Source organism: Accipiter gentilis, chromosome 6 (assembly GCF_929443795.1).
Source record: "Accipiter gentilis chromosome 6, bAccGen1.1, whole genome shotgun sequence".
NCBI classification, from domain to species: Eukaryota; Metazoa; Chordata; class Aves; order Accipitriformes; family Accipitridae; genus Astur; species Astur gentilis.
The window spans coordinates 19,099,444-19,124,471 of record NC_064885.1 but is presented as its reverse complement, the minus strand read 5'-3'; the positions used below and the strand labels follow the sequence as shown (position 1 = coordinate 19,124,471).

At 44.7% G+C, this 25,028-nt stretch overlaps 1 protein-coding gene across 1 annotated transcript in view; it reads left to right on the top strand.

The window, feature by feature from the left end:
* Nucleotides 1–25,028, top strand: part of GPC1 (glypican 1) — a 221,038-nt gene that overhangs the window by 92,344 nt on the left and 103,666 nt on the right. The window contains exon 2 of the mRNA XM_049802193.1: nucleotides 16,197–16,355. Within this exon, the coding sequence (XP_049658150.1) occupies nucleotides 16,197–16,355 (159 nt within the window). The remainder of the gene's footprint in view (nucleotides 1–16,196; nucleotides 16,356–25,028) is intronic.

Sequence of the window (25,028 nt, the reverse complement as noted above, 5' to 3'; positions counted from 1 at the left end):
AAGTGCTTTGCATCATGTTGAAAAGGAGCTGGATTTCTAACAGCAGCTCCTCTGCAAGGAGATCTGATCCATTCCCATTTGTTCCCCTTGTCAGATGCTGCCTCAGAAGTCAGTAGTTTAGTGTCTCTGCTGGCTTAAGGCAACCGCTGATCAAAGTGCAGGTTTTGTTATTTGTGCACCCTAATAAATATCTTTTTAAGGCACATACAGAACTCTGTAAGCAGCGAGAGGAGCCAGTTGTCAGTGGAAGGTCACGCTGGGATAGAAGCAGGGATGTTTCCTCTGTGTACCCGGTAAGCCAGGTGATTGCAACTTGCTGCGAGGGAAGTGGGAACTTTCAGGGAAACAAAGGTTTTGGCTCACAGGAGCTGTGGAGTTTAGAGCATTGCTGCTGCGCTGCCAATCCAGCACTGCTCACTTACTCAGCACGAATGTGGGGAACCACAGCATAGGAGTGAAAGGGGTTGAAGAAGAGGAAAAAGAAGGAGGAGCGAGCGGGTAATCTGCATCAGTGAGAAGAGCCTGGGAAGGAGCCAGAAGAGATGACAGTCGACCTGCTGGTCCGCCACACGGTCTTCTCCTTCCTGCAGTAATGCGGTATGGTCCACAGCTGATGAGCTGTATGTGTGCGAGGACGTGTAGAATCTGTTGGTTACAGGAGAAGAGTTACGTACCTTCCGTAAATGTAGTAGAGAAGTCTCACGGTCAAATTTCAGAGACAGGGGCTGAAAGACAGGTGGAAGACAGGGACTTTGTTTTATTAAAGGGTTAAGTTCTGTATGCCAAGGGAAGGAGGGCAATCTGGAGTGCTGAGGAAGCTGAGGGAGGCAGTCCTACTCAGAAAGGAGGGCAGGGGACTATTTCATAGTGGGGGAGAGGTATCTGCTGTCTTCCTGCTCCAGAGAGGCTGAGTGATGGGCATCACAAATCCCAGGGGGGACCTCAGCAGGAATGGGACAAACATACTCTGCTGACAGCTAGAATTTGAACTAGATCAAAAATAGACAGTGTGTGAAGTGTATTAATTAAGGGGTTTTCAGCTGTCACAGGGAATGAGGATGCAATTAAAGGTGCAGATCTTGTTGCATCCTCTTATTTCTAATGCTGGATAAGTATAGTTGACTGTCACTCTCACATCCTGATGGATGTGTTGTCCTGATTCCCAGATGAGGTGCAAGAACCTCCCCTACAATCTATACCATTGCCTGACATCCCAGCTAAGGAGATGGACAGGTCATAACATCTTGGGAAATGGAGGATTGAAAAAGTCCTCTGAGACCATGTGGTCTCAGTGGATACAGCAAATTGGAGTTGCTGAGTAGAGTATATTTAGAGCTGTTTTCCCAGCCTGTTTCTAAGCATCCCCAGTGACAACACCTGTTCCCGTGAGATTTCCATTTGGGTTTTCTCCAGTGCAGGTTCACTGAGGCTCACTGTGACTGGCATTCAAGCTGTGTGAGCCCATATGGTAGAAGAGGAGCAGTCCCTCAGCAGTACCCTGGGGAAGCCTGAAGGCTGGAACATGACTTGCTTATAAACACCAAAACCAGGAGAATTGCACAGTGTTTACTTCCATGGGTGCTCAGAGGAGGAAATCCTCTCCAGTTTCCTGCCAAATTGGTCTGTAAAGGCCACATAGTTAGCTGGTGAGAGGCAAGCAACCTGCACACAAGTATGACAGTGTTCTGCTCTAGGAGCTTTTGCTTCTCTGTGGGTACTTTGTTTTACGTAAGTAGCTCAGAAACAAGCCAAGAGGCGGGCAGGGCCGGGGAGAGAATGCTGCAAGGCATTTGTCGTGGTTTAACTCCAGCCAGCAACTAAGTACCACGCAGCCGCTCACTCACTTCCCCCATCCAGTGGGATGGGGGAGGAACTCGGGAAAAAAGGTAAAACTTCTGGGTTGAGATAAGAACGATTTAATAGAGCAGAAAAGAAGAAATTATAATGATAATGATAACACTAATAAAATGACAACAGTAGTAATAAAAGGATTGGAATGTACAAATGATGCACAGGGCAATAGCTCACCACCCGCCGACCGACACCCCGCCAGTCCCCGAGCAGCGATTCCCTGCCACCCCCACTTCCCAGTTCCTAAACTAGATGGGACGTCACATGGTATGGAATACACCGTTGGCCAGTTTGGGTCAGGTGCCTTGGTTGTGTCCTGTGCCAACCTCTTGTGCCCTGGCTGGCCATGAGAAGCTGAAAAATCCTTGACTTTAGTCTAAACAATACTGAGCAACAACTGAAAACACCAGTGTTATCAACATTCTTCGCATGCTGAACTCAAAACATAGCACTAGGAAGACAGTTAACTCTATCCCAGCTGAAACCAGGACAGCATTGCTGAAAAACATATTGATCGTGGTGGTAGTTATAGTGTCATTTACTTACCGGTCAGGCTGGTATTATATTTTTCTTAAGATCTTGCAAAAGAGAAAGCGCTTTTGAATTACATTCATGACTTACGCTAATAGTGACCAGACTGGTGAATGTGTGGATGTAGTATATTGCATCTTTAAGAGTGCCAAGAACATTTCCCTGTGGCTTAACTGAATCTGGAAGTGAAGTTGACCTGCAGACTTGATAAAACTGCTTTCTGAATCCTGGAGATGGTCCCTTCATTTTTGCTAAGAAGAGAAAGAAAAATTTGGTGATAGTATTATTGTGCCGTGATGCACAAAGAATGTGATTATTCAAGAGAAAAGCATCTTAGTGAGAACAGAGGGATCAAAAGGAGAATTTGCCACTTTGACTGGGATCCTGGGTTTCGCCCTAGTTAAGTACCTGGGACTTGATGTATGAGATGCGCTTTGAAGCACTACAGATTTTCCCAGCTGGGAATAATATGCCTACTTGGATACACTGTATCAGGAGAACTAAATTTAGGTTTTAAAAGTTGCATCTTTTACTGACTGGCCCATGATGTCTTTTAAGGTGGCTGCAGAAGACTGAAAGCTTACATTTAAGGGAAAAGAGGTGAAGAAAAAAAATGTGCAGTTTGCATTTAAACTGAACCTGCTACTTCTTAGCAACACTCAAGTGAAAAAGACCCAACAACCAAAATGTCAAGAGTGGATCTTTTTCAAGTTATAAATTCCTGAAATTACAGAGCTTTTCCTTCACCCATCTTATGCATTTAGCTGAGTGCTTAATGAATGACAGTTTCTCTAAGATATTCCCTAGTCATAACTACATTCTATGGAGACCAGTTACAGCATCGTTATCATCTCTTACTCTATGAACCTGTTATGTTAGGTTAATAATGGTTGCAGTGGGAAGGCGTGATCCAGCCCTCTGAAGCCAAGATCTTGCTAACATTCCTGTAAATGATTGAAGATACATGAATAATCTTACTGAGTTCATTTGCCTCTTAATTTCTAACTACCACCTTGAAAAGCAGATTCAAGTAGTATGTCTAGGAATTCTGCTTTGTACTGTTTTTAAGACATGGCAGGAGTTCAGATCCTTGCTGTAATACAAATACTGTGGTTGCTACAATTTGTAGCAGAGATAAGTACTTTTAGTCTAAAAGGAGAATTTTTCTTTTATGGTTCCCACAAATCATAGTGGTCAAGGTGGTAGTGTGTCTGCTTTCCTCCCAATCAGAATACATTGTGTTGCTGTTCTAGTCCTCTGAAGAGTGCATTGGGATCGCAGGGAGCTTGGTGACAGCTGCCCTCAGGAATGCTGGGTGGTACCTTGCAAACACTCTCATCTTTGTCACCTCTGCCAAGCTGTCCGAGGGGAAGCTCATTAGCGCTGGGGTGGGAAGCTCAAGGAAGGCATGAGCACTGCAAGGTGGTAGAAGCTCAGAGGTGGCCCAGTTTCCCATGTGCCAACATCAAGGTCCAGGAATACACTGTTTGAAGCATGGTGGTGTTACACAGTGGCATCTGTTTCACTAGAAAATCAAATTGCCTGGATAAACTAGTTTGTTCTTTAAAAACCTGTGCACCAAAGATACTCATATGAACGCTCAGACCATTCACAGTGATCCAGTTCCAGACTGAGACTTGCAAGTCTTCAAGCTCACAGTTTTACGCTGTTTTTTTTTCAAGCTGGGTAACTGTTCCACCACTCTGAGCTGGAACTGCGCTTGAAGCAGTTACCTTCTGATGTGTGCTGATTGTGGCATGCAGTGACAACCAGGCATAGTGCCCAGAGACTGCTGTACCTTGCTAGCGTGTGGTCCATATGTGTGAAAGTAAATCTCATTCATATCCAGGGATGCTGAATCTCTAGGATGCTTCAGCCAGAGCCAGTTGGAAAAGAGCAAATGCATTCTTCTGATGTTCAGACAAATGCAAACAGCAGTCTGTTTCTCTTGAGTTAGTTGAAAATGTTGTGAAAGGCTCTATTTAATATTGTCTGGGATAAAATGTCCCATTGAGATGTTTTGCCTGTCCCTTTCCCTTCCTTATGCTTCTTGTTAGTGGTCCCAACCATGCCTGTGTATGTGCTGAAATGTGAGCCCTAATGGAAGAGTCGGGTAGGCGGGGAAGAAGTAGCTGGGCAAATGTAGGTCTTAAGGGCGAGTCCAGCATAAAGTAATCTCTTATAATCCCTGGAAAATGTTATTTCAAAGAAAGAAAGATGTAAAGAAATGTAAAAGAAATCTAACAGCTCTGTCCCATGAAATGTAAACCCATCTTCGGCACTAAATGAATATGCAGGGCTTACTCTGAGTGTAAAGATCCCATAATGCATAGCAATTAACACCATAGATAGTAATACTTATGAATACGTCCAAAGGAAAGTTGAGTTGTAATTGTTGTGGGAATCGCAACTTCAATTTTTTAAGACTTCTATATTTGAAAATGCCCCCTAAATTGGTAATTTTGATCCCATTAACCACACAAAGACTTGCAGAGAAACTAAACATCAAAGAACATGGGAGAAGTGGGTTTTGTTTCTTTGAGTACTGCTACAGCTTCAGAAGTATGAGCGGACCTGAAAGTGTGTACGGGGGAATCTTTAAATGGTTTTTAAAAAAAAATAAAATCCTTGCTCTAAAATTTCTACTGCCAAATTTCATCACAGACAAATTCCTTGCAGCTGAGCTGCAAACCTCTATGAAAATAGGGGTTTACAGTGGAAACACTGACTAACTATAGCTATGCAGTCCCATGAATAATGACACTCTAATTATGCCTTATGATTTACCAAGACCTGGTTTCTGTAGAGCTCATGAGCTTTTGCTGGTTGCTGGTTTTGAGAGCAAGGTCTTTTTTTCTTGACTGTGGTTTGCTTCCTTTTGTTCATATTACGTTGGCACATACTTTTTGAAAAGCCTTTCTCTGAAGGGAGCTGGGCAGACAGCTATGATTAAGTATGAAATGATTGGGTGAGCTGTTTGTCAAAGTTATAAATAGGATACCACACAAACCCAACACTAATCTCACTGAAAGACAGATACTGGCAACATTTCTTAGTCATCTGTTCCTGACGCTCAGGGGAGAACAGCTACACTTCCATTAAGTTTTCAAACCTAAGTTGCCTAAAATAAATTTCTCTGGTAAAATTTCGGGCATATGCACTATGAGCCACACTGAGATCTAGCAGGGCGTTGGAGTTTTAAGTGTTTGTCCCAGTTTAAGCCTGGTCCTCTGGGTCACCCCTCTGTGCGGGGGTGAAAGGTGATGGTTTGTGGAAACAGAAATCTGTTCGTGAAGCAGTTGTGGCAGGACCAGACTGATGCCCTCATCTCCTCATACCACTGGATTAATTTTAAGGGTAGAAGTGGAGCTCTTTATGGATAACCATTGCATCTTTGGGTTTAGAGGCAGCTGTCTGTAATCTGCTTTTGGAAGGTGAGATGGAGACATACAAAGAAGAGCAATGGCACAGGTTTCACCTATGTGCTTCTGCAACCAGAAGTGAAAGGCAGCGTATTTAATTCTTTCTGCTGCAGATCTCTCGCGTGCAGTGGCTAGAGGCTTCTGCAAGACTCCAATCTTGATGCTGGTACTCATCCATCCAAGTTCTGCATCAGCTTTGTCAAACTGGAGGCCCGCAATTTCATGTTCCCACAAGATTACCCCATACTTGCCATTTCCTTTCACAGTGGCTCAGATTGTAGGAAAGAGCTCCACAGTTCTTCAGTGCTTTTGCTGCTGGCCAAAACATTTATGTGACAAATAAAGCAAAGCAATAGCTGAAGAAGAACGAAGCATTTCTGGGGCTGATAAAAGCTTCAAGTTGCAAAGTGAAAAAGCCCACAGCAACCCGAATTTGCCCCTCCAATCCTGCACCTTCCCACATCCCTGCCAACACATACAGCAAAGAGATTTAGAGCAAGTATAAGCACTCCTAATTTATGGCACAAGCCAACTCGGCATAGGTAAAGTCTTTTAAATTTTTACAAAGATCTAAAAAAAGGGGTGATCTTGAATTTGTGGGGTTCAGACAGTTCGTGACATGCATCTTTTTATCTTTGATTTTGAAAAGTGTACAGACATTTATGGAATTTAAGATTAATGAGTGTCATTAAATGTAATTCTTAAATTTTTAGGCATAGGCAGTTTGGTTTGTGAACTCTCAGAATCAGATTCAGATCCAAGAACTTAGTTTGTTTAATAACTACTTAAAGACAAGGTTTTTTGCAAACTCAGGAGTCATTTTCATTCTTACCAGCAGACAGAGTGGTTGAGGTTTTTTAGTTTGTTTATTTTCCCTTGGGAGATTTTTGTTGCTAGAAGGCAAAATCCTTCTTGGACACAAACATCCTCCTGCAGGAAGGGAACGAGCCACCCACGCAGTCCCCAGTGCTAGTGTCTGTAGCTGTGCTGAGCAGGAGGAGGCAGTGTGCGGTCCTCACTTGGGTGAGCTAGCAACCAGGAGTGTGGCTCATCAAGGTGGGCAGCCATGGCAGCCCACTTGTGCATCATGCCCAGCCTCCTCCTCCGGTGTGGTATGTCCTGCTCATCACAGCATCCCATGAGGGGGGCAGAGGGATAAGAAATAGGGGGTGCTCTGTAGGAGCCCAGTGTTGAGCATGTGTCTGAGACCCAGAAAGATGGATTTTCATGGTCTTCACACCAGCATCTACTGCTTGAGCAGCTTTGCTGGGGTTAGAAGGAAATGTTCTCTAAATGCTGACTTCTCCATGAGAGGTTAATCCAAGTTTGTTCTTTGCACTGAAATGATTGGGACTGGCTACAAGCACTCTCCATTCTTAAGCAACAAGCTCGCTGAAGCTCCTTAGTCTTTTTATCCCAAAATAGCCCAAAGTGCAGTATCACCATTTTCCTTGCAGGGCTTCAGCAGTGGGACTGGAAAAGCCTTTTGGTTTTGACCAAACCCTTCATCAAGTTCCTGTCATGGATTTTTTTATTTTTTTTTTAAATGGAGAATAAACCAAAAGCCTTCACTTCTTAAACCTCTTAGTGGGAAAAGCATCTTTAATCCTCAGTTTACTACTGAGATTCCTTTTCCAGTCTGATCCTTGCCCTGGCAAGCTGCCAGGGCACAGGGAAGAGCTGGCAGTTTCTCCAGTAGATATTTTTCTGAGAAGGAATTGGAAGAAAAGATTCTGCTTAATGAATTGCTCTGCCTCCTATGTAATAACATATTTATGTTGTTATGAAGCCTCCAGCGAAGCTGCATCTGATAAGAGTGAAAGGTTTCCAGTTTGATCTTATTTTAGATTGCATCAAACCAAGGATAAAAAGACTCTTTGTTCCAAGAAGAAAAAAAGAAAAAAAAGAACCAAAACATCTGGTGAGAAGCTGATGGGCTCAGGACAAGTCTGAAAGAGGTTGATAGTGATGGATTACGACACACAACTTCAATACGTCCCCACAAGTGTTATGTGAAGAGACAAGATAATTCTTCCCTTGTCTAAGATTCTTTTTAAGGGTTTTCTGTTTTTCAGAGAAGGGGAGAGGAAAGAGCGTAACAGTGAACTCCCTGTGTGTTTCTCCATGATCCTTGCAACTAGTCTAGTCTGAACTGAAGGCTTCTTTCAAGACTCATGTATTTGGAGAGTGCTAATTGTAGACCATATCCCAGCTCCTCTTTGAAGCCTTTCATGGTGGATCATCTACTTTGCTGGAACAGAGACCTGCTCAGGAGCTCCCCAACGGAGGATCCAGTGCCCAGAAGAGGACGTGAGGAGCATTGGGTTTTGTGTGTTCAGTCAGGTCTGCTATATAGAGGTCCTTCATTGCTTGTGGTACCTGAGGATTTGGCCCTTATTCTTTCCTTCCTCTCTCAAACCACTAAAAAAGGTATTTTCTACTGCAAATTATGAAGCGTTTCCTACTTTGTCCTTAAAAACAGGCTTGCATCATTGCACCCTATGCTGATTCCTGCTGCATGTGCACAGCTTGCAGTTGGAGGTAGAGTCAGACCCACGTAGCTAAGGGCAGATCCAGGTCCTGAGTGAGAAACTGGGGGGAGCAGTGTGATGGGAAGGGGTGTTCTGTTTCATTCAGAAAGGCACTCCCAAAACCCAAAGGAGCAATGCGTGGGTAAAGTGCTTTCGTGCAGATCTTTTCAGTGAGAATCAAGTCTGTTGTCAGCATTTGTGACATTTTCTCTGTTCCCTTTCTTTAGGCAGTTTGCCACTGTAGCATACATAGATGACATTAGGATTTTCAGACTGTCATTTCTGAAGGCACTCTTATCTACTCGGTACTTGATATTTTTCCAGGACACAGAGGTGGCTCTTTCCCCTCTGTTAATTAACTTTTTTTGCCCATGTTTGCCTGCCTTATAAATTCCTCTGACATCAGGTTCTAGGATTAAACAAATTGATACCACGTTTCTAGTGTGAGTGTGACACTGAGCTGACCGCCTTGGAGCCTGAAAAATTTTGACACATGAACAGAGCAAATACAGAGGAAATTCCCATTCAGCCTCCCCTACACCCTCCTGCCCGGCTCCCTGGGAACCAGGCTGCTGCCTTGAATAGCCTGTGTTGGTAGGAAACAGGGCAGTCCCAAAGCCTTCCCACCCATCAGTGGTTTTCTGCTCCAAGGATGCCAGTTGTGATATTTTTCAGAAATACCTGTATGTATTCACTGTGTCCGGGCTTCACTGCGATGCAATTACAGAACAGTGCTAACCTGGTAGGGAGCCAACTCCACGCAGTAGCCAGATTAAGTTGTCTTATTTGGTTAACAGTGTTTTGGTAGTTTGTTAAATCCTGGTAGGAGTAAAAAGGTAAGGAGTGGAAAGAGCAAATCTTACAGATTATCTGCTCTTGGTTGATCACTTCTGTTGCTATAATCCTGGTCTGAATGATGAGCTGTGGGAACAAGCATTTAACGTTTTGCTATTGTCTTGTCTTTAAACATGTACATTGTTTTAACAGAATAAGCATATTCTCTAGCTATTTTTTCCAGTTTGCTGTTTTTATCACTGGTGTGGAATGTAGTGCTTGTTTTCTTTATCTGGAACGAAAACATTAGTTCACCTCAGATAGCACAAGCTATTTGATCAGCCAGCAGATGGTAAGGCATTATAAAAGCTGCTGACACGGGACAAATTCAGACCTGTGGTGTGCAGCTTGAAAAGACTTCATGCTCTTGTTATCAGTCCCTCAAGATACTCAGCTACTCCCTCAGCAGCAGCAAAGAGAAGCAGGAGTTGGTTGTGCTAGAGTCAAATCCCTCTTGCCTTACTGAGGCCAGGAGGCAGCAGCAATGTGTGTGGGGAGGCCAGCATGGATGCAGCAGGTGAGACAGCGCCTGCTTCTTCCCTGCAGTCCTCCATGTGTGAGCTGTGACACTGCTCTGCAGTGGCCTTGGGCTGGCTGAGGTTAACCTGGGTCTTGCTACATAGCACGTGCTGAGGTCCATGAGGGGTTTCTGCAGGGTGCTGGTGAGGCAGACAGGTTCTCTCTGGCTGTCCTCTCCCCCTTGCTGCGTTAGCTCCCAGTCTGCCTCATCCAAGATGCTCACCAAGTCCATGGTGGGTCTGGTTCCCAGCTATACCCTGCCACCTCTGTTTCTTATCCTGAGAGTGCTTCTTGGTATGAAAGTGCAGGAAAATCATGACTTCACATGTGCACAGCCCTTCCTCATGACCATATTCTGCCCCTTATTTCTTGGCCAGCCCGTAGTCCTGCCCTACCGTGCATATCCTCAACCCATGGTATCTCTAAGATTGGGGAGAACATGGCTCAGTGCATTTTTATCAAAGTGTGAATGTTTGCCATACAGTACTTAACATTCAGGCCTGCTATGATTCCTCTGACGTTATGCGCAAACTTAAGCCAAAAGAGACGATACTCTCAATACATAATCAGAAAATAGAAGGTATCATAGTTTGCCGACAGCTGACTGCAAATCAAAGGAACAGGCTGCACAGTACTTAGCTAGCACCTGCCTTTGCAATATGGGAAAATTCCTGATTTGCACTCTCCTTAATAGAGCGGTCTGGTAGCCAGTTCTGTTTGATGTTAGCAGCTACTATGAGAAACCAGCTGTACAGCCAGACACCTTACACAAATATTATGGGGTGTCAGTGTTGGGAAGTGGCTTGCCAGCTGATGTTTCTCGGTGCATCTAGAATGAAAAGGGCATGAAGAGCTCTTCCAAGGGCAGTCAGCCAGAACTCTCTCCTCGTCCAAATGTTTTTTGGGTACCCCCATTTCCTTTAGGAGTTATCTGTGACAAGACTGGGTTTCACGGTACCAGATACTTATCAGCATGCACTAAATCATGTTCTCTTTAAAGATATGTATTTCAAGAGAGATGGGGACAGGAACACCTGAAGCAGGAAAAGCTGTGAGGCATAAGGAAGGGGATTTACTTTCATTGCACTACCTCTTTGCAAGGTATTTTTAACATCTGCACCTCCTCCAGGCTTGTTTTGCATCAGCTGCAGAAGCTCTGACACAGTTAAAAAAAAAAGATTAAAAAAAAAGCCATGATCTGCATTACACCGTTTTGTCCTCAGTTCCTGGCTGTGATGCTCATTAGTCTGGATGGGATTTAAGTGTGAAGAGGGAGAGGGCAACAGACTCTAGTGCCTACCAGGGACAGCAGGAGAGGACTGGAGCTCCTCTGTTGCCCGGTGCTGTCGTGCTCACTGGCTGTACCTGGCTGGGGGCTGCATCTTGGCATCCCTGCTGTTCCTGGCAGGGGGATCTCAGCAGCGTAGGACTTCAGCAAGCCTGATTGCTTGAGACATGTCCACCAAGAAGCCCCTGAGGAGGGGGGGTTGGGCTGTAGGTGTCCTAGCATGGGGCGGGGGGGGGGGGGGGGGGGGCTGGACTGAGGCAGCTGGGGCTCAGTTTTGATCTAGGAGCTTGAGATGACTTTTTGGAGCAGTTTGGTGAGTGAGTGGGAGGAGGGTTACAAATATGAGGGAAGAATCATGATGGATTTATCACAGCCTGAAATAAATTAACCTCTGGGAGGAATGATTTTGTAATGATTTGCTTTTAGATACTCTGACACATCCAAATAACCCCAAACCTTCTGCAAACATTGTAATGAATTCAATCTCCAACATCCTGTGAGAAGGATAGAAATAGCACTATTTACATGGTTAAAGGAGCCAAGGACGCTTCTCTCAGTATTGCATTTTACATCTCTGGGACTGGCCTTCTCTCTTGTTTTCATGGCTATGGAGCCTCATGGTGGGGTGAAATGCAGCAGCAGTGAACAGCTAGAGAGCTTTTCTGAACTCAGTTAGCTGAGATCCTGCAGCCCCAGTGTGTTACACAACACGCTGTGGCTGCAGTGGCTCCCGGCACAGCCTGTGGCAGGTGGGCCCACGGCCGAGGGGAGCCTGCATGGGCCAGGGCAGTGAGGCCAGGAACACGTGGGAGAAGAAACAGGGATCTGAGCCCCGTCTCAGCTCATGTCAGTGGTGGCTGCGGGCATGGCTATTCCCTCTATGGGGACACTGCCACAAAGCAGGCTGTCTCCGTCCCTGAGGGGAAAGTGGTCAAGTGATTTAATATTCAGCACTCTCAAACACAGTAACGAATTTGATAGCCAAAATGATCTGCTAACCTAGCCAGCTGAGAGGACGTTTGAAGGACAATCCACGCCCATAGCCAGGCAGTGTGATATTTTCTTGTCACCAGCCTCCTGCCTATTCCTTTCCACTCCAGGGCAGTTAATCATAAATGAGATGTTTGTTCGATGCTGTTTTCATGCATGCTCTGTCCTGTCTCCGTTTCCAAGAGACCGTGAAGTCGGTGGGTTACATCCCACCCCAGCTTCGGCAGCATTTGCAGGAGGGCTGGCTCTTTCAGGGATACCTGGATTGAACCACACATTTTGGCTGCTGAAGGCTTGGGCAGGCCAATAGTTTTCCGAAGGGAAGCCGAGCATCCCAAAGTGCATCTTCTCTTACTCACAAATGTGTCTTAAATCCAGAGTGCTTAGGACAGTGCGGAGCTTGTATTGGCTCAGCCATCGAATGCACCCTGAGCGCCTCCGTGCTCCACTGCAAGGGCTGCTCAGCCGGGGGTTACAAGTCAAGGGCTGGGAGAGATGGCTGGGTTTCAGTTACAGACTTATATGGGATAGTGCAATTCTCTTTGGGCCTGACCCAGAGTTGCCTTGAGTCACTAAGAGTGTATCTGTTATCTTCAAGGAGATTTGGAGCAGCCCTCTGCTTGCTGCTGGTTTGGCTTCTGCCATGCTCACTTGCTTTCTGTAAAGCTCTTGCAGGGGCTGGGAGCATGTGCTCTCAAGCAAGCGGTTAGCAACATGTCAGCTGTGTAGAGGGAGAAATTTCTCTGACGCAGCAGTGGAGAGAACATACACTGTATCTTGCAGATTTACTCCTTGTAAAACACCTCTAGCTCTCCATAGATATCTGCAGATAATCTCCTGCCAAGTGAACCCAGAGATATTTATAGTGCAGTTTCAGCAATGACATAACGTCAAGTTAGCAAACAAATGAACTTTGAAATAAAAGGAGAGCAAAAATACGGTCAAGAGTGCATTTATTTTAAAGTCAATGAAAAGAAAGGTTAAATAATAATAGGGAATGTTTCAAGGGTGGGTCAGGTATAAAAGCAAAGAAAGCAAAGCATTTTCATAGTGCTGTAAGACTGTTTTGTGTGCACTGACTTTGAATTACAAAGACAAATGATAAAAACTTTGCTTCCCACTGAGATAAAGTGCTGTGGTGCTGAGTACCATACAAATGCCTGCAGAAAGCTAAGATAAATGCTCCTTCAAAAGGGATTGAAACTGCTCTGAATTCAAGCATTTAAAAAATTCTATATTCCATTCACAAAGTTGTGTAAAATTAAGCAATTTTAGCTATGGTTGTGACTTTTCCCTTGCTTTCTGTCTTTTTTTCCTCTGTCTCTTTCCTCTGTTCTGTGGTGCCGGCTGGCTGGAGGTTATTTGAAGCTCTGCTAGCACAGCAAGGTGTTGGACTGATGCCACCCTGCTGAAACATGCACTCTGCTTTGCCTGGGGTGGGAGTGTGGAGGTTTTTGTCTGGTCACGTCACGTTTTAATTAGAGCGCCTCACACTTCTGCTGCTCTTCATTGTTTATCAGGGAGCTTGGGCCGCAGCACAGGGCTCTTCCTCCCCGTCCATATTCCTCCTGGGGCCGGGCCCTGTTCTTCCCCAGAGGCAATCCCCACGCTTTCCCCCTTTCTTTCGTTTCTAAAACCTGTGTGGGGGAATGCACCTGACCAGCAGCTTTGACAAACATGTAGGAGTCTCTTTGCTGGGGCGGCCATGTTTGCTCTCCCTGGTTTCAGGCAGGTCTCCCGCACGAATCCTGCTTGAGGAGGTAGGGGAGACCATTGCGCAGCCAGGCCCTGCTTACTGACAGCAGGCCAGGAGATGGGCGTTCCCCAGGCAGTCAGTTCCCACTGCCTTATCTTGGTTTACCAAACCAGGAGATTTGTAAAGGGTTGTTCGTGGCTTACACTGAACCTGCAAGCCCTGGTGGGTAACAACACATGGAGAAGTGGTGGAAGTGCTCATGCTTTTGGGTGCTATCAAGTGCAAGGGCGAGCAGGATCAGGACCTCATCTGCAAAATTTATCAGCGACTGAGCCGGTGGTGGTAAAGGCAGTCTTTGGGAACCATTGGGATCCTTCGGGATCCATTTCCTTGTTTATAGTTCTTTCAGAGAGGCTGGACACTGAAAAGGCCTTTTGTCCTGAGGGCACCAAGGCAGGGTGGAAGGATGCATACTGCAGTAAAACAACTGTCAACAAAACTTCAGTCCTGTCACAAATCCTGTGGCAGCAGAAATCGGACAGAAGAGGCTGGACAAGAAGAAAGTTTTTAATCTGCCATGACAGGAAACAAAGCTGTGTCTTGTCAAAAAATTCTGCTCCCTTTTTTCTGCCTGCCTGTCACATGTCAGCAATCCTCACTTTCTTGTACAAATGCAGCTTTACAGAAATGAGCTCAGAGAATGAATTGTAACAAACTGGTTTATAAAGGAAGGAAAGGCTTAGGCAGGCACTGTAACTTAAATTGCATTTGGTATGACAAGCGCTGAGCCACAGTTTGTTTATATTTGACTCCTATTTTTTATATTGAAGCAAGTTGCTCATTTTCCTGTTGCTTTGACGGTGTGGCACAGTGATGCCTGGGTACTCACGGGGACTGGGAGGGGGGTCCCATGGGAGACTGGAGCCCACGGGACACACTGCCCTCCCTGACGCTCCTCTCAGCCAGGAGCATGACACAAGCCTGACGATGGGAGTTATTCTCCTACGAAAGCTGGTGAGCAGCAATTCCCATCACATAGGCAGGAAGACTGCTCTGTCAGTGCAAATGCACATGATAACCTGTTTTGAAAGGGCAGGCTCACCCCAGCACCCTGCAGAGGTTGCTCCACAGCTGTTTGCGAGCAGGGACCCAAGGGCCAGCAAAATGCAAACTCATCCTGAATGGCTTCTGCCTAAAATACATCAACTACAGAGCACTCCAGTCAAAATTGCTCTTAGTCAAGCTACTAATGACATGGCATTCACGAGGGTAGGACGCATGCCCAGTTTCAAAGACCTTTTACCCTAAGGCACCCATTTGCTAAGGGTTCTATCCTGGAAATAGCTAAGGACTTTAATGGGAAACTCTGTAGGACTGTGCAAGTTCAGGATTTGAAGCTGTCAAGACACACAAGATAAAACACGATTTTAAATATATGTTTCAGCTCAGCTATGACGTTAAGACAGCAGTCCTGTAAAACTGCCAGCAAAATCATTGGCAATCCCAATCAAATTATGTTAAGCATGGTAACTTCTTTGTAATTGGTTTATCTCAGTGCATGCTTGGAACAAGGAGGGGTTTTATTCTTTAAAAGAAAATAACCCTGATGTTTGATTTCATTCAAATGAATTCTTATAGCTGGGTAAGGAGAAATGTAGGGTGTGTTTGCAGGTGGATGTGTCTTTCTTTCTAAGGACTCATAAGAACTTAGGCAATTATTTTTAAAATGTTGCTGACTCTGCCTATGCAAACACTTGCTTCTCCACAATAAAGAGATTGCAGAGGACAGGAGGAGCTCCCATACTGAAGAATTTTTCAATTTGACTGCCGAGGCTTCTTGCCTTTCCTGTCCTTCCCTATAGCACAGGGTATATTCAGTCAGTGATTGTCACAGCAACCCTTTCTTGGGTGGTCTCATCTCTTTCTGGGAGATAAATTTTTCATTGAAAAAATAGTAAATGGGCAGATTTCAAAATGTGTGGAGGGGAATTAGTCACCCAAATTCCACTGGCATTTAGCACGTCTCTGTCTCACCTCTCTGGTTATGGAAATGCCTTAGGATAGGTTTTTTGGGTGGGTTGGTTTGGGAGGAGGGTGAGCGTATTGGAGTTGAGTTTTTTTCTTGACAAAGTCTTTTCAAATAGCTGTTCTAATATACATGTTAAGTCTAATGAGGACAACTAGTATGTCATTTACTCAGAGACTTCCATGTCTTCTGGAATTCTAGGCAGAGCTGGAATTCTAGGGCAGACTTTGAGCAGGAGACACTTATATTTCCCTTTTCCTTGCCCCATGTGTGAATTCTATCTCCTTCACTTTTCATTCCCTCACAATCAGCAGTGAAAAAATTTGTACCTGCATTCACACCAACCACTGTACTAATGCAGGGTAACTCAAGTTAGGAGGTAAACTTGTAAAGCCTGATGCAGATCCAGGTTACTAGGGAGCTGGAATATTTCTATGCTGAGGTTGTCTGGAGTGAAATCCTTCCTTTTCCAGACCTGGCCATTCAACTACATTTTCTTTCATTTTAGGGGAGCACCTGCGAATCTGCCCACAAGGCTATACCTGCTGCACCAGCGAGATGGAGGAGAACTTTGCAAACAAAAGCCGAAGTGAATTTGAAGCCATGATGAAAGAGGCCGGTCGCTCTGTGCAGACGACCCTAACAGTGCAGCACAGAAGCTTTGACAGTAAGTAAAACCTGCTCGGTTCCCCCCTGCTCAGGATCCAGTCACTACTTAACTTTCCAAGCACTGTCCAATCCAGGGATTCGTGCTCGACTTGCCGCCTTCTGCATCTTGCTCAATAATTTGCGTGAAATGTTGACCTTCAATAGGAATTGTACCTTTGGCAGTGTTTTTGCAAGACCAAGTCATTTTGAGAACTTCATTTCAGTGAAGCCATTGAAGGATGCTGGCAGGCACTCATACCAACAAATTGCGTACCTTGGCACCGACACAGCTTTTACGAGCATGGCGTAATCAAGTCTTACCACAGCAGCGTAACATTTGAGGTAGTGATGTAAAACTTGGCACTATGCCTTGAGCTGTAAGTTGAACAATATGGTAAAGGTGAGTGGATAGCCCTCACTCGGTGGGGAGGGTTTAAGAAGGCATGGATTTTTCTTGTCCTTTCCACATAGATTGCAAATGAAAAGGTGGTTAGTTCACATTAGATGCTTATACCTTTCAGTTTCATACAAATATCAGAAAACGTTGTACAGCAGTGAGGGTTTTAGAGGCTGTGGCACATAAGATGTCGTAGAGAAACATACTCTCCAAAGTACAAGTATCCCTCCTAACGTGCTAAGCAAAGGCTAAGGATGGCTCTCTTACTTTTATTGTTCCCTGAAGAATCCATTTTGCAGTGCATAGTAAGCCTCAAGGTCTGAAGGCCACTGGAAATAAATGGTTTATTGGCAAAATTGAGGTGACCTATGACTCAGAAACTGTATCCATTATCAGATTTTGAAGAAGGTCAGACATTTAGAATCACAGTCCTCCTAACTTTATCAACAGTCATCACATGGAGTTATCGTGAAAAGAATAGGAGTTAGGGAAAGAAGCTGTAATAGCCAGAAAGGTGGAACTGGAAATTTCAAGCAGTAAATAATAGATCCAAAGAAATAAGCCTGACCTTCAGGGAGCTGATAACCAAGATTAAGTGCTTTTGCACTAAATAGAAAGAAAAAGCAGTGCATCTCTGCCAAATGCATTGTAACTGTGTGGCCAGGGTTGACCGCAGCAAAGGCATTCCTTTAAAAGCTCGAAACCGATTGATTTTCACCTGCCTTAAAAAGCGATAACCAGGATTTTCAAACGAGCCTTACAATGCTGGTTGCTCAGACTAATGTCTGAATGGGACCTGACGTAGCTGCCACTGAGAGTGATCACTGACCTCTGAAATCCAGCCCTTTGCAAGGGTTAATGCAGAACATCCACCAGTGTTGGCACCTTCTCCCTCCACTGCCTGTTGCAGCATTGGCTGGTATATCTGCTCTTTATTTTTTCCACAGACACTCAGAAGAACATAGTCCTACATCTGTCATGTAAGAGAGTGCAAAATTTGATGGAAGCCTTGAGGATTATATTGATGAGCAGAAATTGCCTACTGAAGAACTGGTTTAGTATGAGTGTGATGTTTTGGAGGATTAATAATAGTAACAGCCATAAGAATAATAGTAAGCAAAACCAAGCATATGAAAGGGGGATGCTTGTGTTGAGATGCCAGTTAGAGCTTGTAAGGGCTTTCCTTTTTTTTCTTTTTTTTTTATTTTCTCCCTTGTTCCCCAGCATTTTACAAAAAGAGATCTTCATTTCTATGGTGCATACCTGAGTTTCTTTTAAGCATCAAATAAAGTAAGTGTTCAATAAGCCAAGTATTACTTAAGACCATAATGCACAGATCATTGGTGTTTTGCAGTGGGAGTAACCTCACTTGAGCCCACAAGGCCAAGAAGATGTCTCCTGCTCCCATTATACCTTTTTGGTTTGCTTAACTACCCTTGCAATCAATATAGAGTTTATAATTTATGCAAGACATGATTTAAAAAAAAGTAATTCATCACATTATGTCTGAGTTTCAAGTATGACTTTACCTACAAGCAGTATTATTATTTTTTCTTTAGCTACTGCATAGATGGTTTAAAATTGAGGGAGTTCTGCTGATGGGATAATGGAATCACCTCAGCTCCTGAAACATTGCCATAGAAACCACCCTACCTTCCAGTTAATGTTATTAGGCTCACAGTTAACAAGACTTGTTGCAGGTAGTGGTGTTTCAAGCTGTTCAATAAAAGAGTTTTTTAATGTCAGATTGATGAGTTCTAGTCTTTCTGGCACCAGCTGCCTGGTTTTGCTGGATTTCCTTAGCAGCGGCTTAGAATGCGGGTTTTGGTGTTGCAGAGGTATGGACGCACAGCTTGTCTTCGTATTAGTGATTTCATTTGGCCTTAGGAGGACGTAGTGGAGGAGGCTCCACTGGATGGGGATGTCTAACACTTTCTCATAGTATTTGCAGCCTGGAGATCAGATTATTCATATATTCTCTGCTAGCAGGTGTGGCATATTGAACTTTAGGCCTGGAGCTGTCTTTTTTAGATTCATCACAGTAAATCTTGCTTCTGTAATCTCACCGCTGATCATGGCAATAGTCTCTACTTGTAAATTGCCCTGAAGCTCCAGCTAGAAAATAGCAAGGCTACAGCAATCTGCCTCTGAAGTAATATTCTCCATGCTAGTGTTCAACATTTTGCTTTAGAGAATAATTCATCCTTGCAGGTTGTGCTCTGTAAAGCCCTAAATTGTCAGAGCACCTCTACTCTGAGCTATGGCTTTGTCCCGTTGCAAGGAATTATAATCTGTTGTTTCAGTCTCACTGGCTGCTTTTGGGGCAAACACTGTGGCTAAGAGTAGAGTGTCCTTTATCTTATAGAAAGTATTTTTAGAGAAGATACACATCTGAAATACAGATGACATATGATAGGTGTAGCCATATATTCAAAAGTGATATATGTGGAACAGGATCCTATGGTTTGAGTGCTCTCTCTGCATAGCAGAGGATACATGCCTTCTGGGATGCCCTTCCTCCAGGATCTGCCAGGACTAAATTTGAAGTTTAACAGCCTACAGTATTGCTTAGCTGCTTACTAGTGCCTTTGTTGTTTTGCTTTAGTTTATTGTAGTTAGCAGGATTTGGGGGCATGAGATTCGAGCTAGACATGTGGTCATTGGCTTGGTGTTAACCTTTTAGCCGAAAAGGTAGAATTTTGCTCTACAACTGATTGGTTTTAATTTAAAAAGGAAAAAAAAGCACACTGATTGGGATGGGAGCGATGGGATCGTATGCTTTTGATAAGTCAGTGTTAGGGAGGACTTTGGGGTCAGGGTAGTGGTATTTCATTAGCAGGATTATATGCACAAATTCTTTGTTAATTCTGATGTCCCAGGGCTCTTGGTCAGGCTGAGGGGGGGTCGTGTAGTTACCTGGGTGCACAGCCTGTGGCAGGGACCTGCTGAAGGCTGCTAGGTTGGTTTTGGTTAGAGTTTATTTGCCTGGAAAATTGTACATACCCCATATTTTAAGAGAAAAACCTGAATAATGAAAATGAAAACAAGATAGGAGTTTTGGAGGCAGCTGGGACAGTCTCTGTTGAGACTGGTACTAAATATTGTTTTAAAGATGCAACCGACAATTATACGTGCCTCAGAGATTTTACTTGCAGGATGTGCTTGTTTTCAAACTGTTATCATCTCAGTGGATGGGAAATTTTCGGTATCTGTTGTTATAAAATGAAATACTTTGACAAGGAACTTTGTTCAAGCAGATTGTTTCAAGAAACCGATGAGAGTTGCCTGCTGCCCCCTCTGCCGGCTGCAGAACGGGAGTTAGCCAGTGAAGTCCTTTGGTTCTTGAGTTGTGCTGAGAGCAAGTTATAAACATTGGGTGGATTGGGGGGGATTCCTTGGGAAAATGAGCTTTTTTATTTGCATATCACACAACTGTATGTCAGTGTTGCACAAAGTCCTGGGACTTTCAAACTCGTGTCCTTCCCAATGCAGCTTGTGCCTCTGTACTCTTTTACAGAGATGAGCCTAGAAAAACATCTGGACCTAAAACAACATCTGGACCAGCAGGAAAGGCCAGAGGAGTGATTTGTGATGCCTGGTCAGAGCAGTCGTGTTCAGAGCCAGTGCAGCCTGGGAAGGCTGCACGGGCTGGGGCTGCATGGCTGGCAGAGGACATGGAAAGAGGGAGCAAGAGCAAGTGGTGCTTAGAGTGACAGTGAGGCGCTACAAGCAGCAAGGAACAAGGCTGTTTGTCTAGTCTTGATGAAAGCTCCCTTGTTGAGAGTCTAATCCTTGTCCATCTCTCTCTTTTCTCCCTTTTTCCCCACTTAAATCACTTTTTAATAATACTGCAATGCTGTGCCAATCTTTCCTTCCCAATCATTTTGGTACACTTAGCAAGCACTCCCTGTGTGTCTGCTGACCTTTAGCTGTGAGCCAGGAAATCTGTCCTTTCAGAATTGTTTCATGTTTTCAAGAAATATCAACAAGCCGAACTGGCTTTTATTCCACACTGCACAGTCTAAAAATGACTTGTAGCTCTCATAAATTCTGGGATTTTTAAGCTGTGGCAATCAAATGCAGATTAAAAATTACGTATTTCATAAGTGGCTGCTCATTGGAAAGCTGATGTCATGTAAAAGCTTTTGTAATGTCCACTGTTGGTAGCTGGAAATTGCGTATGCAAACACAGACCATACAGATAATTAACATTATCTGAGAGTTAGTTTTAGACAGTCAGATATTTCTTATGAAGATGAATCATCGTTTTAAAGGTTACAAGGTGGGGAATCTCCTAGAAGCTGTTACACACTCACTGATGGTTTAGATTTTAGAGATTTCTAAAGGTCCCTTGTTTAAAATTCAACCAAATGTGTCTTTGTCAGAGGAACTGACTGAACCCACGGTACCTAATTTTTCAGTCCTTAAAAGGACTCTTTGCGGAGAGAGGCATATATACATACATTTATTTACATATACTGTGGATGCTTAAGGAAGCTGTTCAGGAGGCTGTGGAGTAAGCCCAGCAGGCAGAGCTCTGTCCTACCCCACTGACTTTAAACCTGCATCTGAATTTTGCAGGTGTTTTCTCAGTTGATGATAACATGAACCAAACCCTGCCAGCTGGAAAATTAAAGGTATCCCAATTTGGTCGCACACACACCAAAAGATGTGTTCTGAGAGATGTGGGACTACTCTGTGCAGAAAATGATTGACACAGGACTAAAGCAATGATTGTCTGGGCCACAGGGACTGCAGTGCCTGTGTCCCCAGACACATTGCCCCAACACAACTGCTCTGCACTTCCAGCGTCCTGCTGCCACTGCTCTCAGCTGTGGGTGTTTCATGGAGATATCATGTGGTTTGAGTTTGGTGAGGTGCTGCCTAAAAGATACTGTGTTTATGTAGAAACAGGAAAGAAATCTTCCAGGGGCTGGTTATACCTCAAAATATGGAAATGCTGCTGTGTTTTGAAATAAATTCCTTTGTTTCAAAGGTTGTGGAAAGGAGCACTTCTGGAGCCAGCGGTGTGCCTGTGGCAGTCCCAGCCTGTGCTCAGTGAGCTGGCTACCTCCCGCTGCCCCTGGCATCGGCACTGGCTGCTCCCTAGGGCCAAGCATTTGCGTTTGGACTTTAAATGTATTGCTTTTGATCCAGAAGCCCCTAATTAGCCAGGAACACTCTTTTTTGTGGTAAGTCCCCACGCTGGGGCTCTGCCCCTGAAAATGTGGTGTGTGGCCTCAGTTGGTGGCCTTGGCCATGGGCTCAGCTCTGCAGAAGAGCGCTGACCTCCAGGGCATCCAGGGCAGATGGGAGGTGGCAGTGGGTCCCAGTGCCTGCAGGGCAGCAGGCTTACCCGTCCCTCCAGGTGCATGGTGGGGACATCGGGATGACTTCCACAGCTCACCTGATGTTAGCTTTTCCAAACATCAATATTGCATTGGCCTTCTGCTGGTCTTGTAACTGAACATCTAATATCAAGCAGTGCCTGTGCACAGGCATCTTTTCCAATCTGAAAATTATAAACAGACCTAAAACACTTCAGCCCCCAAACAAAAAGCTAGTAGAGTCAGGAAAACCGAAGGAAGAGGGGGGAATTAAGGGAGGAAGGTGTTTGAGATAAGCAGGAAGCTTAAAAATCCTTTTTCCTAGTGACATGGCAAAGAAACAGGAGGAAAAGAAACCTGGGGGTCAATCACTTTTGCTAAATAAATGTTCATCACCTGCACTGTATTTCTCTGACAGGTCAGGGGTACCCTGTTTGGCAAAATTGTGCTGCTCAAAACACTGTTAATTGTTTTGTGACCCCTCCTGCATGGTGCTCGGGCAGCATCATTCAGAAGAAGCCCAGTTGTCCCCCAGCTTTGCCTCTGGGGCACGTTATCAACAGTACTTACAAGATGGGCTATCAAAGATGATTCCTTTGGCTCCTCTGGACTTCCTGTCCTTAGGGTTGGTTTTGGGATGAGATAGAGAGAGAATGTCCTTTAACCTGGAAATAAAAAAGCACGGTCCCAGGTGGATCCAGGACAGAGAAACAAGTAAGGGGGTTCCCTTGGAGGCCTCCTTAGAAGGAAGGGAGCAAGCACCCACGCTTGCCTCCTTCCTTCTTTCCCCCAAGGAACAACCTTAAGAAAACCCCAGCACAAGGCAGGACTGATGCTAGTCCGGCTGTCACTCCCCTGCAATCATGCTCCGCAGAAAGAAGATGCTTTCATGTGTGGTGCTGAGCATCTCGTTTGGTATTTATGGTTTCCTGGAATGGGGTGTGGCGTCTACTGAGGCGCATTCCTGGGCTCGGCAAGATTAATCCTGACAGGTAGCTGCCTCGGGAAAGCAAATGCTTAGACTCACCTGTAACAGCTCCAGCACCTGGAGTTTTCTCTCCCCTTACAGCCACTTCTTTTCACATTTAATCTGTAAGGCTCTGTTGTGTGCTGCAGGGTATACTGCGATGTACGTGCAGCACTTTGCTTAACAGATGGCATAGGCACAATATTCTCTTTTATAGAAAGAAAAAAGAACAAAATAAGGCAGTGGCAGCGGCTGGGATGAGAGCACTGCACTGGGGTGCCTCCTGCAAGGGCTTGCACACCCCAAGAGGTGAGCTGCTTCATCCCTGCAGAAGTCAGATTAGGTAGAAAAGGTAGATCAGGCATCTTGGTGTCAGCACCTGTCACCGTGTTTGTCACACTCAAAAAAAGCTGCTTCTGAGTGCTCAGAGAACAGTGAAATGTGCATCTGCTTGGGGACATAAAAGAAAGCACCTGCTCCTCTGAGATACTGGATGACACAGGCATATTTTGCAAGAAATTAGTGATGTCCAGATAGTCATTTCAGAAGAAAGTGTTGGCAGAGTTTATTTTAACGTTCGGGAATCAATGCACAAATCTGTTTGAAAACCTCTGATTTCACAGAGTAAGCAGCCAAGCAGCCAAACTTTTATTACAAGCACTGGATGTTGCCTTCAGTGACTGAAGAAGCATTACACCCAGGTGGCTGGATGGAGGTCAGAGCAGTGAAACAGGGGATGAACAGCTGAGGTTTTTCTGCATGGCTCTGCAGAACAGCCTGTGTCTTGAGCCAGTTTATGCTCAGCCATCTTCCAACTGGTTTACTGGTTTCCACATGAAGCAGTTTTCACCCTTCAGCTCTCTGATACTCAGTGTTTCTCATAAGAGGAAAATACTAGGATTTCCTGGGCTGCTCTTATTGCAAAGAAATGTAGGTGCTCTGAGTCAGCTCTTGAGTGGGTAATTGCCCCCCAGCTTAGCACTTGCCAGGAATCACATCTTTGTTCCTAGCTGGATGCTGTGGTAATTTGGGAGCATCAAGGGCTCCAGCAGCAAGGTGCTATCCCTGCTTACAGATTGGCATACACAACAGGCTTGAAAATACACTACTGAAATATGTGGCATGTCCTGACATAACAGGTTGTATTATTTTGAGTACTTCAAGATACCTGTTCTCATTTGAGATGATAGGAGTACTTTGTTCTCTCTCATCAGAAATGCTTGCAGCAAACTGTTGATTCTGCTTTATTAGTTATTGGCATTGAAGTAGCATACTCATAGAGCCAAGAAGCTTCTTGTAATGCACTGCAGAGCATCCTGCCTGGCTGAGACTCAACCTGTGGTCCAAGGACTTTGCTTAAACAAAAACAAACAAACCAACAAACTGTTTTGGGTGAGTGGACTGTGGAGGGAAGAGATAAGTGGAAAGTCATATGACAGGTTTCTGCTAGAGGTAGGAACAGAGCTCAAGTCCCTTGGCTTTGGGTAAGGTGCAGGAGGACCAGAAGTCCCTCTAGTTCCTAAAATGCAGTGATCCTCTTCTGATAAGAGAGCAAAAGCCATCATGTCATTCCGTGTCTTACAGGGGTTTATCAACCAAGACCTTTCCATACATTCATTCTCAGCACCCTCAACCTAAGAGGGAATAGGCAGTGGCTCTAAATGCCACTGGGTCATTGGTATGAGTGGTTTTATGTGTAAGGCTCCTTCCAAAGTGGAAGCAATGATCAAAATCGTGAGGGAGGTCTGCAAACAACTTGTATAAATGGGTGCAAGGGTATAACAGAGTTTTTTGGCATGTGGTAACCTGTGTGATTAGTGGAGTTGGGCGGATTTTTAGAGTGTAGCATGAGCACCGGAGGTATGAATGGGAGCTTGAAGGTGCTCTGTGCCTATGAAAACTAGTCTGAGAATTGATCTATCTACAGGGAGAGTCAAAGATAATCCCTTGTTGTGGTAGAAAGAAGCTGAATGCCTTTGCTGACAACATTTCACCTTTGTA